Source organism: Ambystoma mexicanum, chromosome 7p (genome assembly GCF_040938575.1).
Source record: "Ambystoma mexicanum isolate Mex_15411 chromosome 7p, UKY_AmexF1_1, whole genome shotgun sequence".
In the NCBI taxonomy this organism is placed as follows: domain Eukaryota; kingdom Metazoa; phylum Chordata; class Amphibia; order Caudata; family Ambystomatidae; genus Ambystoma; species Ambystoma mexicanum.
The window spans coordinates 939,949,052-939,964,628 of NC_090939.1; the positions used below are offsets into that span (position 1 = coordinate 939,949,052).

Below are 15,577 nucleotides of genomic sequence, written 5' to 3' on the forward strand. Positions count from 1 at the left end.
GCCACGCCTTCGCTTGCAGCCACGTGGTGTTGCAACCCTTATCCGTTATTGTGCTGTTGCGGGTTCATCTGCTCTTCTCGTCGCCATTTGTGGTGTTCCTGGTATCTGTGGAGAAATGTTAATGTGAGAGGGACTCCTTCAAACAGAAGACGAGGACACGGGAATATGTCTTCCTACATCCACCTTTGTTCCGTTACAAGCTTGTCTCCTCCTACATTACCTCTCCAGCCAAACCGCCCACCCGTAACCCCACCTCTCACATAACTAGGCTTACTACCAACATCACATGTAGGTCTGTAAATCTTAACCAAAGGGAGACTATAGGAGACTAAGGCTTGCCAATTGCTTTAGAGTTTGGCAGTCAGAGCGGTTATCCCAAAGCCAGAGAACCGAAATGGTATGTGGTTGACTTGGGGTTGCTTGTTTTTCTTGCAGAGGGGACCTGGCCTAGCAGTTTGGGTTAGGCTGCTACCATTGGTGGCAGTACCGGGCTGATTTGCATATGACTGGACCCCTTTTGCAATGGTGCAGACGGGCTAAAAAACGTTGGTGCAGAAAGTTGCCCACAGCAGTGCCAGTGGTTCAGATTTATTCAAAACCTTCCACCCATCACTTTTTTTAGTTACAGTTTGACTCTATCCCAGCACCATGAAAGTGGGTGTTTTGTCTCTGTCTAGACACTGAACCTGCCGGAGGATGAAAGAGTCTACACAGGCAGTGGCAGTTTGCACGATGCCAAATGTAATATCTCTCTTATTTATGCCCTGGTAGCTTTTGTTCAAACATGTTGAGGTAAGCAGGCTCGGTCCTGCCTTAACAAGCAATCCTGTGAAAGAATCGACACATTTTAAGGCTCCTTTCTCGTAAACATAAACAGGGCAGACATCAAATCTGATGTAAATTCATTACAATTTAATGGGGCTAGTTTTTGGTCATTACACTCATCCAATCCCCTATTTTCGTAATGCAGTTTCAGGAGAATCTTCTATTTTGCAGCTGATCTTCCTGTGAATGAGCCAGCCAAATGGTCAATTAAAAACAATGCAAAAAGTGTGCTTACTCCCCCAACCTGGAGGCAGATTATCTCACATTTGCACCAGTGCTAAAAATTGAGCAAATGCTTATTTAATACGGACTCGAGCAATCAAGGTATACTAAAATGTGTATTATCTCAAAACCTTTGCATTAGGGCAAACAAAATCTTACTTTTTGTACTATGTTTGTTGCATAACGTAAAAAGAAATTTGTTAATTATATTCTCTTCATGTTATACAGCAAACATAGTGATTTCAAATGAAACTCTAACTCCCAGTGATAGTTCAAGGGTTTTCATTAAAGTTTTTGAAAGGGACTCTAAGGGCTGTCCCCCTGTCCCTTTTCTAGAGAAAGCTAAACCATCCCTAACCCAGGTGTCCCTATCCCCCAAGTTAGTACCTGGTGCTGGTGTACCCCTACTATCTAAGCTCTACATTGCTATCCGTGGAGGCCTAAAGGTGTCCGCCTTCTCTTTCTAACCTTCCTCAGGGGCTTCCTAGGTGTGACCTATACTATCTGAGGGTTAGTTTTAATGGTTTGTCACCACAATAGAATTGGTGCTCGAATGTCTGAAAGGCACAACCACCGCCTTTCAGACACTCGAGCCCCAATTCTATTGCCTTGCTTCCAAGCACTGATGTTCTTCTCCCAGTGTCCATCCAATAATTCTACCTTCCTCCGACTCATTCTTCTCTCTCTCTCCTTCTACGTCTTCCTCTCCCTTTGATGTCTGTCCCTCTCTACAACCTACCTCAACTTTCCAATGATTACTCCTTCCTACTCTTCCTTTTACCATTATCCCCTCTCGACTCTACTACTGCTCTCCCTTCTCCACTAGTACTCTCTCCCTCTCCACTACCCCTCTCTACTCCACCCCACCTTCTACTCAGTCACCCTCCTTTCACTCTGTCCGTTTCCACTCACCCTCTACTGTTTGACTAAAACTCTCATCCACCTTACACACTCACAACACAGTACTAACCAACCTCAGATTCTCTGTAAATCACCTCCACAGTCCAAACGCCTGTCCATCATCCTTCCTCCTTCTGAACTCTTGGTCTGCCACCACCTCATCCTCTGGCTACATCTGAACAACCCACAACTTCCTGCTTCCTTCCCCTAGCTTTATCCTCCCACTGGTCACAATACATAAAGAAGGGGCTTATCTCTGCCCCTTTTAGCATCAAAGGTCCACTGTACCGCACCTTGAAACACCATTTGCTGTACAGGCGCATTATAAATACGCAATAAATAAAAATAAATAAATAATGGTGACCTACATTGGAAAATGTCCATGTTCGTGTTAGGGAGCCGCACCCCGGCTGAGTCCAAGATAAGTGTTCTCGAGGTATTGGGATTCATGCCATAGAACCGTTGGAAGCAGTCCTTGTTAGGGAGCCCTTCCGCAGCAATTGGCTCATGATGTCCACTTTTTTTCTCTCTCTTTCTCTCTCTCTCTCTCTCTCTCTCTCTCTCTCTCTCTCTCTCTCTCTCTCTCTCTCTCTCTCTCTTCTCTCCCCTCCGACACCCCCTCCACAATGTTCATGCAGATTGTGTAAAGTGTTGAGTCTCTGGTGGGCTGTCATGTTGAGGGTAGTCTGTCCAGATAATGAATGTTGTGGCCTACAAAAGAAAGAAACTATCCGGCAACTATGTGAAGAGATATGGGGGGATTCATAGTGGTACTGCCCAAGCACATACAGGCATTTTGGGAGAAAACGACAACTGGGGTCCTCCCAACTGCCATCTTCTCCCTCGGGGTAATTTAGGAGTGACTATGGCTTCTACCTTGGTAGGCCTCCCACCCCGACAGATTACTGCCCTTGGCCCAGTGAATAAATCTGCTTCGTTTTTGTCAAGTGAAAACCTTTTTACATAAAGCGTATTGGGGAAAAACCTGTTTGCTCCATTCTGAACTTTTTAAGCAGCAGAACTGGTCCAGCACTTATTTGCTCCATTGTTTTGCTCAAGTGCAAACAGGTTTCGTCCTAATCTGCATTATCTAAAAACGTTTGCAGTAGAGCAAAAACACATTTCTGTACTGTTTATTACATAACAGAAATAAATGGTACATTAGAACTCTTTTGATGCAACATAGTAAATGAAACAGTCTGCCAGGCTGCTTCATTTAGAATAAGTGAAGCCATTTTTATATTGTACAGATTGGAGCAAAACCGGTGTGCTCCATTCCGTATCATGTAAGCAGCGAAATTGGTGCAACTCTTACTGGATCCTTTTTTTTTTTTTTTTTTTTTTGCAGAAGGGCAAAGTTTTGATAATCCGGCCCGTTGATGGTAACACTTGTATCGTTGTCCTTTTTGGTTCAGACAAATACACGCCTATATTCTGTGAAACTGTCTAGCCAGCATGCATCCCCACTGGACTTTATCAAGGGCTGTCACCCCAGATTTAAGGCACAAGTGGATACTTTGGTCATTCAAAACAAAAGATGGGTAAACCTCTACTTCGCTGACAAAGAGGAAGTAACAAATGTAGTGAACAGAGAGTGTGTCAGCGGAAACAAAATTCAAGTTAAAGTGGTGACCGGCAATGGGTTGGGGAGAGAGGGGGCCCCCGAAATTCGGAATCACAGATCAGGCCCTATAAACCAAACAATAATTGAAAAACATGAATATTTTATTTAAATTCCATTTGTTTAAAACATACATATTAAATTTTAAATTTTGTTACGAGCTCATCTCTAAATAGCAGCATATTGTTGTAGAATAAAGTGCATAGTGAAACAAAGTGCCAATATAAAACCAGACTGAAAATTCAGTCAGTATTAACTTCATGTTGCCAAGCTGTCTGAACCTCAAGTCGGCTGAAGAGGGTCACCCGGCTGGTGGTCAGAGGCTATGGCCGCATTTAACAATGTAGAGAAAACCCCAAAAATATATGGACAAGGCAATAGTAGTTCCTAATTAGAAAAAGGGGTGCCATACGTCGACTACTGTACTGTGATGACCTACTATATACACTAGGTCTGACATATACACAGGAAGTAGTTTCGATGGTGCGGAGCATCTAGGCTGTTTCACGGTTGATGCCCATCTTCTTCAGGACGGCGCACTCCCGTTGGAATATTTGCCACTTAAAGGTTTTAATGTAGCAATAAGGCAATAATACACACAGGAATGCAGAATTATGCAAACTGAATCCATAATTTTACCTAAAAGAACCAAACAAAAAAGAGGGAAAAACAAATAAAAAACAGTAAATACATAAACAAAACAACACCGAGGATACATTGTGTATCGACCTGCAAAACTAAATCAAATCAAGAAAACAGAGGGCATAATGATTAAAACATACTGATCTGTGATTGACGAACAGGATTACCCCCTCCCCGCCCCCATAGAGCACTGTCCGGAAAAACACCTCCTTACTAAATAATGGGAGAAAACATGGTTAAATAATTAAATTATCAAATTTACCAATATCTCAACTTTGAAACTGGCCACTTGTTCCCGAATGTACATCCTGGGAAATGTGTATGGACCTGTAGGGCAAGTTCTCAGTCAAGTAGAACTGCAGAAAAACAAAAAGGAGAGACAGGAACATATTATAATACAGGAGGGATCATCAGTAGCTGATATCCACTCCAAAAAACCAACAACCAAGGGTGCACGCCATACGGCAGTCCTTCCTAATGTGACAATAAAAAAAGGTAAACGCAAAGCCAAACATTAGAGCTCACCTAAACTGGGAACGGATCACAAGCATAGGAGTTCAATTGCACAATTGTGTCACGGTCGACCAGTCACAATAAGGCATCTGAAAAGATCTGTCCTACTGGAGTCTAGTGTTGTTCACCGCGTTATGGTTCGTGCGCAGATAGCTGTGGTAACGTAAATAATTAGATAAATAAAGAGGCTGTGTGAGCAGTCAATATAGAGGGTTACGAGACAAATAGTCCTCCAACATGGAATACATCGCTCGCCCCATGATGTTAAACAGATTGCTTCAATACTAAGAAAACTAATAAAAGCAGTGCTAAAATTAATAATAAAGACAATGTAGCCGCTACAGTAGCAAATGCTAAAGAGTTGCGACCAATATAATGCATATTTGGCAGCTAGAGTGAACATGCAGGAAATTAGCATCATTCTCAGCATATAGCCGAGATCGGTGTGTACCCTGCTGATTAATGGCAATTTGGTCATTAACATATTCACTGCACAATGCCCACACAGGGCACTGAACAATGCCATGATGTAATGAGCAGAACATTGTCATCCTAAGAAAGGTGTAACGCTAAAGGGTGTCCAATAATCAGACTTGTTTCGCCCAGTTTGGATTTGCTCAGAGTGATGCAGCTGACATGTTTTGTGAGGTATTTCAAACAGTCTCTCCATCATCAAGTATTGGATGGCATTTCACTTGCTCATGCTCAACTTCACTAAGACTCCCCATCTTCTTCTTTTCCCTCCTGCCTATCTTCCTTACTTCTCTTCTGCTTGTAACCTTGGTGTTATCTCTGACCCATCTCACAACTTCTCGCTCTTCATCAGTAAATCTGCCACTGTAGCCAGACTCGACCTCCTCAGTATCTGAAAAATCTGTCATTATCTTCCTTTCAATACTGCTAAACAGCGAATCTGCTCCTTAGTCCTTTCTAGATCTGACTACTATGCCATTCTCCTCTATGGCCTTCCCAACTTTGTTATTTTCGCATCTGGATAAAGTCTTCAAATTCACGGTCCGTACACTTATCAACCTTTCTTGCTTTACCTCTGTCCATCGCCAGATTAGCTGGCTATCTATGAAACAAAGAGCTAAGTGTAAACTTCTTATCATCTTCAAAAATATTCATGGACTTCCCCCACCCTCCCTATCTGCTCCTCTCACTCCCTACTCTCCCCTTGGCTCGTTAGTTACGATCATCCTCCTTGCCACTACTCGAGCCTCCTGCACTCCCTCTCATTTCTGCTATCTCCCTCTCCTCTACTCTGTAATGCTTTTCCTCTTGGTACTTCCCCAACTCTACCACTATTTAAATTCAACCTTAAAGCCCACCTCCTTTCTGAAGAACCTGTTTTCTAGCACTCTATGTTAATCCATCACCCTGCTTCCCTCTCTTCATACCCGTCCAGTCTTAATTTAACACTTTTTCCACCATCACTTTCCTGTAATTCTGTCCTGTCCTTGTCCCTGGTTTATGTTTCCACCTTCGCCTGCAACATCTGGTCTTCAAGTCACATTCTCTCGCCCCATTGCCAAGGACCCATGACCACGACTCATTGATACATTTTGTAAGCAGTTTTGTGCCAAAAATGCATTGCTTTCCTGTGATTTCTATAAACAAATAAGTTATGAACCGTAAAGGTGGCTAGTGCTGGCCACCTCGATGTGAGAAATGTATCCATGCACTGTCAACTAAAGTTGAAAACATGCATAAAAGACTTGTAAAAAGCCCAAAGATTTGTACACAACAACCAAACAACCCCTTTACAAATCCCCAAAATGGACCCCTACTGAAATGGCTAAGTTTAGGCAAAGCAGAGATTCTGAAAGCTCTCATTTAAAATGCTCGTTTGTGTTTTTTTTTCTTCAGAATACAAAGTCATCTCTAAAGAGAATGGAGCGCCATCTGGAAAAGACCAGTCAATTTCCACCACAAATCAAACGCACTCTACAGTGGAGAACCTTAAACCGGACACAAGGTAAGGTCGTCCATTAGCATTCACTTCCTCCTGTGTCCTCCAGTCTGTGTCGGTTTTGTGCATAACGGACACTATTCTGGCATGGTGAGGGTCTCCCGTAAGGTCTTCCCCAAGAATAATATTTGTGGGTGAATTGATAAAAAACATATTGTTTATTGTTTTGGCCTGCAATGCATTAACCCTAAATTACTTGGAGAATAATTCATTAATATTACATGGAGAAAATTACCAGGCACTCTTGTCAAGTACCATTATAGTCATGTAGCCCACATCTGCCTGCTATTCATGCTTTTTAAGTCTCATAAGCCCGAGTTAAAGCAGTCCAGGAGACTTCAGCATGTCCGTGTAACCACATCGGAGTATGGAAAACAGTTTGTGGTCAATGCACAACGCTGTCTAGCATGAATATCTTTCTCACAGAGAACAGGCTTAAGCAGCATGGCCACCGTGGAAGAAGAAAGATCCTAAACAGAAAGGGGCAGCTCCATTGTATTTCCAGTGAGGAGGCTGAGACAGGTGGCAGAGCAATAATATAAGGAGGTGGGAGAAGCACTGCTGGGTAGATACAGGCATCCCGGGAAGTAGGGGGGGAAAAAAGAATGGGAGTAAGATAAGTCTCTCAACGTACTTGGAACTGCAGCACAACACCAGTAGTTATTGCCTAGTTTCTGAGCAACCTGATTGTTTGACATCACCTCCTGGTTGCTTATTTAATACTTTGATGGAAACTATTGGGTTGTCGCTTGGTTGCCCGCTTCATTGATCTATTCACTAGCCATTACTGTCTATCCTGCCTTTTGTTTTGTGACTTGTGTGTTAGCACTCCCGTACAAATGAGAGCAGGCAGTGAAATGGGCATCTTTAAAAAGTCACAGCTGAAAATATGAATCAAACCAAAGTAGGCGGCAACAGCCATTCTGGTGACATAGCTCAAGCTTCACACATTGTAGTGACATTCCAATTAAAATCTACTTTTGTTGAAATAAGCAGATGTTTAGACTGATGGGTTATTACTGTAAGTCGCCAAACTATCTTTAGCACCCTTGTCGGGGGAGCCAGCCAAACCGAGGGCAAGCAACACAGGCTGAAAATGACGCAGCCCAGATTCCAAGCCACCGGATGGCCGGTTCCCCTGCCGCCATCTTCCCCCACCCTCCATTTTTTTTAATTCCCCCCCCTTCGCCACTTACCTCATTGCGGTGGTGGCCATGGCTGCCGCAACATCTGCCTCTGCTCATTCAGCTCTGCTCTGACAGTCCGCCATGGAAAGGGAAGAGGGTGCTCCGTCCAGTGCCATGCCTTCCCTTTCCATGGCAGCCATCTTTGAACAGTATTTTCGTTCTGTAAATGGGACGGCACAAGGTGACCCGTTCACAGAACAAAATTACTAGAAATTACTATAATATACTATATACGGCACCAACATTAACTTATTTTTATTAAATCTGTTAAAACAAGAGACTATAAGAGACAAAATACAGATATACACAGCGTTTGTGGATTTGCAGCTTGCTTTCGACATGGTTAATAGACAAGCATTATGGGATAAACTCAAAGACTGGGAATGTCCTTGCGAAATTGTGGAGCCTATCAAACAGTTATACAACAACACCAGTATTGAAACTCGCATGACCGCGGATGGCGTAGTGACAGCGCTGATTAAAATATTGAATGGGCTGAAACAAGGGTGCCCTCTTGCGGCTACCCTTTATAACCTCTTCACCTCGGACTTTGATGACTACATGAAGCTTCCAACTCACAATACCCCAAAAAATAAATGCCATTCAATTTCCTCAGATGATGTATGCAGACGACATTGTTATTTTTGATAAAACCCAAAGAGGTCTGCAGATTTGCCTTGATCAACTGGAAAGCTACATGAGGCTGAATTCATTGAAAATCAACACCCAAAAATCGAAAATGATGCTGCTAACCAAGAAACGGACAAAGACTCAATTTACCTGGTTTCTAGAAAACAACAAATTATCGCAAGTAAAAACAATGAAATACTTCGGTATGTGGATTAACCAGACAAAGGGCCTTATCACGACTTCGGCGGTAACCCTTAAATCCGGCGGTAGCGCTATTACTGCCGGATTTAAGGGTCTGCCGAATCAGGGCTTCGGCGGATTTCACCCCAGCTCTGAGCTGGGGGGGAATCCGCCAAAAATTTGCGCTATTACCGCCGGCGGATTTCCCTAGGTAAGAGCGCAAATTTTCCCCATTGAGCCCAATGGGGAATGGGGCATTCCCGAATGGGCTCAATGGGGAATGGGGACTTCCAAGTCCGCCCAACTCGTGATCCCGCGCTATTAGCGCCGGGGGCTATGCCGGTCGCGCTAATAGCCCCGCGCTAATAGCGTTAGCGTTACCCCTGAGGTCGTGATCAGGCCCAAAGTCTGAGGCGGAATGGGTTCAACACCTCAAATCGAAAGCACATGCCCTAGCCAGACAAGGCGCTTGCATTCACAGAAAATATGGGAAATTTTCGTTGAAACCAGTGGTAGCCTTTTTCAGAAAAAAAGTGGTAGCAATTCTAGCATATGGAGGGGACTCGATGAGTAAAATTGAACCCTCTATATGGCAACAGCTAGAAGCCATCTTCTGGCGTAAAGTACCATCACTGCCCCCCTTGTTCCCCATGGCACGGATTTGTTATGAAATCGCTATGCAGCCACTACAATCTATAATGATATGGAAACAACTAGATCTGTACAGAAAAATTGAGACCAAAGATCAAATTTCAGCCATCGAGATCCTGTGTACAAATCCTGCAACGTCTAATAATTACGCACTGAACGATTGGAAAAGTGCAATGGAAGAACAGCTTCAATGGAAATGCTGATCTTAAGTCCACAGCATGTTAAAAAAAGAATAATGTTAAACGACTGAATATCCACATTGCACCTAAAGGGAGAATACCAAATGGACCTAAATTGTGGATGCGAGATAAGGCCGATCAACCATCTCCCTAAATATCTGAGGATTCTTCCGGATAAAGCATTTTGAGACTCATTTTTGCAACTTTGTTTCATTCTACTTCCAACGTGAGAACTTTTATCAAAAACCAAGCAAATTCCGACTACTCTGCCTTTTGCCGATTTTGTAAGGAAACGAAAACCGTAGAATCTATTTTTCATGTAATAATGGAATGCAAGGCACTAACTGAAAAGCGAAATCTCTTCAGAGAAATGTTTCAGACATCCACATTACAGTTAGACCCAAAGGAACGATGGGCACACATTTTGTTAGGAAACAATAAAAAACTAGTATATTCGATTATCCAATTTTGGAAGAACACAGCAAAAGAAGATCCAAAAGCTATAGGATGAGTTTTACTTTAAAGTTGTTATGATTGTATCTGACTGAGAATATCCAATGTATATAAATGAAAAGTTTAGAAATAAATTATATCATTTTAAAATAAAAGAAAAAATAATAATTACTGTAAATTAGTTCCGTCCCGGCCCATGGGACAGGTGCTAATGGCATTAAGCACCCATTCCAAAGGCTGGAATGGGTGGTAATGTCCCAAGGCCCTCGTTAAATGCCCTTGCTTCGCTCAGGCCTTTAACTCAGGCTGTGGAGCCTTTTTACTTTTATTATATTGTGCGTTACTGTGAGGATCCTTGCTGCTAGATTTGATTACACTTTTATCCTATCATTTCATTTTGGTTAATTGGGTCACTGCTGCATTTTAGGATTTTAAAAATCAATTACATAATCTTTTTAATTATATTAATTCAGCAGGAGCACATTGCCTAGAAGCAACCTGTATTCTTACTAGTAGACCCTTGATTGTTGCTGTTTCCTTTTCCACTGTTTTAATTGACTTGATATTGCTTTAGCGCACAAACTACATTACCCAGCACTCCTGTAGTTTTCGTGCAGTCTTATAGACGACGCCAGGCGAGTCAATGCTGTTTTTTTGCCGGTTCGTGTAAGGTGAGCTAGTCTTTTCTTAAGTTACATCTTGTTGGAAGTACTTCAATTACCAACCCTTCTCATGTCTGCCCAGTGCGAGCTTATAGCTGCAATCCAGAGAAATCATAGAACTAGGCTATTGGCCATGTCGGGTGCTTCTGTCCAAGGTAATTGCGCCGACGAAAAATTCAGTATTGATCCTTTCCCTGCCTTACACAACCCAATTCCACTGTTAGTCTCCCTCAGTAAATATAGTTCAGAACATTGTAACTCTGCTCGCTGTCGAGACAATATCTACTTGTGCAGATGGTGATTCTGCACAGGCAGTGACCAATTCTCACATTTAACTTATTTTACACCCATTTAAATACGCACTATTAAATATGCGGTCTTTGGTATGGCACGCTGCTCAAATAGCCAACAGTGGCAGCAATTACCGAGACTTGGTTTCATGAAGCTGCTCTCCATGTCATACAGCTGGCTACTCCTGAAGGTTATATGTTTTTACATTCAGACCATGTTGGGTCCAGAGGAGGGGGAGTAGCCTTGATTTTTAAACAAGAGCTTAAATTCTACATCTCTGATTTACCTAAGTTTGATCAATGTGAGTCTATGTTACTGAAATTGAATATCAACGCTGTCAGTACCTTCAGTATATTATTACTATATAGACCTCCTATGGCAAGGCCACAGTTCGAAGATTAGCTATTGGCCTTACTGGGAAGTAGTTCCAAACACTGAACAGCTCTTTGGGTGATTTTAACCTGTGGGCTAATAATCTTGACGATCATGATGTTTTATCACTGCTACAAACCCTTCAGTCCATAGGTTTTGACCAGCATGTTAAATCCGCAACCCATGAAGGTGGAGATACACTGGACTGGATCTTATCAAATAATCAGAAGGTATCTGAGATTTTAATAGAGGATTGCATCTGATCCGACCACTATTCCCTTTCTTTTGAGATATTTCTCCCTCTAAATGGAAACTTCCAGCTGGGTAAACTATCTGTTCCTACTAGGGGTTGCCGGAAGATTACGAAGGAGGCGTTTGAGTCCCTAGTTGCTCCATTACTACCTTCTTTGGATGACAATACTTTGCTGACAGAATTCAGACATGATTTTAGATCAGCAACTAATCAGGATTTTGATACATTAGTTCCTATGAGACTTGCGAATCAGAAAAGATCGGCCAAATCCAATCACTGGTTTTCCCCAGATGTCCTTGATGCTAGGACAGCTAAACGGAAAGCAGAGCGCAAATGGCGGATACATCCGTTCAGTACCACTCTGCTTAGTTATAAGCTTGCAGCCAGGCTTTTTAAAGTTGCAGTTTTTAAAGCCAAAAAAACGAATTTTAATGCTAGAATAATTATGGCGACATCAGGACCCAAAAAAAGTGTTTGCAGTATTAAAGCAGTTAAGGTGAACTGTGGCCAACTCCCTTATCGTCATTAACAACGACTGGTGCCAACGCATATATGATGGTTTTATCCCAAAGACCCTACACCATTAGCAAGATATTTTAACTCAGATAAGGCCAGCTCAGATTTTAGAGGAGTTAGTACCCTCTTCTGGTGCCCTCCTTCACTCGGGGCGTCACTTATTTGTCTTCGAAGAGGTATCAGGAAGAGAAGTTATTGATATTGTATCCAAGATGAAACCCACATCATGTTAGGGTGATATTTCTCCTACCTCTCTCTTTAAAGACTTTATTAAGACCCATGCTCCATTCGTCCCTGACAATATTAAAGAGGCCTGGATCCCACCCCTATTGAAAAAGGAAACTCTGCATCCAGCTGACCAAGGAAATTATAGGCCCATTACTAATGTCCCTTTCACACTAAAAATACTGGACAAAATAGCATGTTGCCAGTACCCAAAATGTGTAGAACAACAAGATGTTCTTGCTCCAAGACAATCTGGGCTCCATGTGAATCATGGGACCCAAACTGCACCTTTAGATTTAAAATCTAATATTGCTGAAATAATTGATAGCGGTGGAACGGCACTACTCATATTATTGGATGTATCCACCGCTTTTGGTGTAGTCGATCACAATCTTTTGGCGGATAGACTGATTAAAGTGGGTGGTTGTTCACCAATTGCAACCCAATGGTTTAAATCATTTTTGGGCCCCAGAACTGCTAATGTGGTCAAGGGAAATGCTCAATCTTCTAGAACTTTCCTCACTTGCGGTGTACCCCAAGGGTAATGCTTGTCACCACTATTCTTTAATATTTATTCCAAGCCACTATGAAACCTTCTTGCCACTCAGGGGGTTCAATTTGCAAATTACGCAAATGACACTCAGGTGGTGATTGAATGATCATGGTCCTGTAACACTGACTTGGAAAGAGTAAATTTAGTTTTTCAGGCAATTCAGTCATGGATGGCTGCATATTGCTTGGCTCTCAATAACTCAAAAATCAAGCTACTTATTCTTGGCACCCAGCAAAAGGTGAAAAAACTTGACCAACAATATAAAAGCTTCTTGATTACAGGAAATGTCATTCAAGTCTCTGAATTGGTTAAGACACTAGGACCCTAATTCATGGAATGATTCGCACATAAAATAGGGGGCATGCGCGCAAAACCGTGCGCAAGTGCCAGTTTGTGTATTCATGGAACACAATGCACAGGGCTTACCAGGGACTTGCGAGGAATCTGCGCCAGTCCAACACGTCACTGCGACACCACGAACGCCTTGCGCAAGACTCGTACCGAAGGGGCGGAACATGTGTAATGGGGAACAACAAGAAAAAATATGGGCATAACGAGGGATGTACCAAAGTAAAATCCTCGCAACGCAGCGTGCTGTAAAATCCGTGCAAATCCTGAAACACGTACTCCACGCGATAGCTGGCGGATACGTCAATGCGCACAAAAACAAATGCATAAAAAGGCTGCGTGATCAACAAATGTGCGTATACAGCTACGATTAATGTACCATTTGTTGCAGCAGTGATCGTGGGACACCACAGGAGGTGGAGGATGGCCATGGCCCAGATTTTACTACCTAGGACCAGCCTTCCTGGGATGCCTGATGGCCAGGTCTGCGGCAGGTATAGGTTTCCACCTCATATCATATTAGACCTAGTCAGGAAGTGGGAGGATGACCTTAAATCACCTACCCTGTGCTCCCAAGCACTGAGCCCCTTGGAAAGGGTGCTCTATGTTCTGCATTTTATGACCATTGGGTAATTTCAGCAAACAACTGCCATAGTTGGGGGCATTTCACAGCCCACGCAGTCACGCTGCCTACACCAGGTGTTGGTAATAATTACTGCACGCCCATCAGGCCCCAGGCACATCTACATGCCCAGAACACCTGCAGAAAGGCAGGCCTTGGTCCAGGATTTTGATAGGGTGGTGCACTTCCCTAGAGTGTTTAGTGCCATTGATTGCACCCATGTAGCTCTATGTCCACCGAGGATGACAGAGCACATCTATCGCAATCGCAAGCACTGGCATTCCATCAACGTGCAGGTTGTATGTGATGCCAAGGGTATCATTACTTCTGTATATGCAAACTATCCAGGGCCCACCCATGATAGTTTCATATTCAGAATGTCACCCCTACACCAGGCCCTGGAAGCTAGGAGGCATAGCAACACACAGCTCATTGGTGAGTACAAATGCCTGTGCACATGCATGCATGTCACACACAAACAAATACACACCAATGACAAACATCTTCGCCTCTACAGGGGACAGTGCCTACGCTCTGAGCACCTACATGATGACGCCAATACGGAACCGTGCCACACCACCTGAGGTAGATACAACACCGCCCATATTACAACTCGGGGCATAGTGGAGCGCACATTCGGAGTGCCCAAGTCACGTTTCCGCTCCCTTGACCACTCTGGTGGTGAGTTGCTATATGCACCACCACTAGTGTGCAGAATCATTGTGGCAGCATGTGTCCTGCACAATGTTGCAACACGGCATGGTGTACCGGTGGACATGGTGGTACACCCGCAACCACATGCACGCTGCCTGCGCATGGCAGGTCAAAGGGCACGTGGCGAGGCTGCCCGTACCCAGCTTTTGGCCGCATTTTTCATTTAAAATCCAACCTCTATGGAGTGCACAGAGCCCTGGCACATTCCAGGTGCCATTCAATGATGACAAAGGGCCAATCATATGTGCCCACCAAACCACCCTGAGAATGTGTACTTGAAAGTGCTACATTGTGTGCATATTTTAGAATTAAAATTTGAGTTTCTAAAAGAAACACATAGATGAGGGACTATGCTGTTAGGAAAGATTTCTTAATTGTGGGTAATTTTCCTTCCATGTGGCAACCCCTAAACTTTTTGCTGTTGTTTTCACCCTGATCTAGACTTTGCCAGAGAAGTGCAGCCTTCTGCTGCACTCCTCTGGGCTTTCGCTCCATTCTTACGGGGAAACAGACATGCCCTTAAGACAGTCAGTACCGGGAAACGCTGTTTTCCGTAGTTTCTTTATCATGTTGCGGCTTTCGTGCAACATGACACAAGAGGGCACTGTAAGCTAAGTTACTGCTCTCTTGGGTCTCTAGCCTTCTACAGGCCATAGATACTCTTTTTGGATTGTAACTGATCGGTGCAAGTGAATCACGGACGGGAATGGTGGCGGCGATCGTTTCTTGTGTTTTGAGCTCCTTTTGGCATTTTAAGCGCGTTTCTCGCGCTTAGCCCAAAATGGTGGCCTGGCTCCCAAAATGGCCAGACCACGAGGCTCCTTTGTCCTGTCCGCTGACCGTCTTGCCCCCTTCACCTTCCCCAGGTCGGGTCGACCCGGGGCCTTCCTTATTTGGGCATGTACTTTCCCGCGAAACACAGATGCTTTCGAGGGCTTCTACAGGCCTTGTGTGTGCCTCCAGGATGTGGGCTGGGATGTCTGGTCCCAATACACATCCTGGGTGCCAGAGAGTCTAGGGTGGTGTGAATGCCTGGGACCACCGTG

General features: G+C 43.6%; 1 protein-coding gene and 1 long non-coding RNA gene across 2 annotated transcripts in view; one reads left to right on the forward strand and one right to left on the reverse strand.

Annotated features, from left to right (window-relative positions):
• Positions 1–15,577, forward strand: part of ABI3BP (ABI family member 3 binding protein) — a 1,926,231-nt gene that overhangs the window by 1,760,880 nt on the left and 149,774 nt on the right. Inside the window, exon 39 of the mRNA XM_069637268.1 lies at positions 6,593–6,701. Coding sequence (XP_069493369.1) covers positions 6,593–6,701 — 109 coding nt within the window. The remainder of the gene's footprint in view (positions 1–6,592; positions 6,702–15,577) is intronic.
• LOC138525595 (uncharacterized) lies at positions 3,652–5,163 on the reverse strand. The gene is made up of 2 exons (XR_011283378.1): positions 4,473–5,163; positions 3,652–4,207 (listed from the first exon to the last, which is right to left on the reverse strand). It is a non-coding gene; the product is annotated as an uncharacterized lncRNA (long non-coding RNA).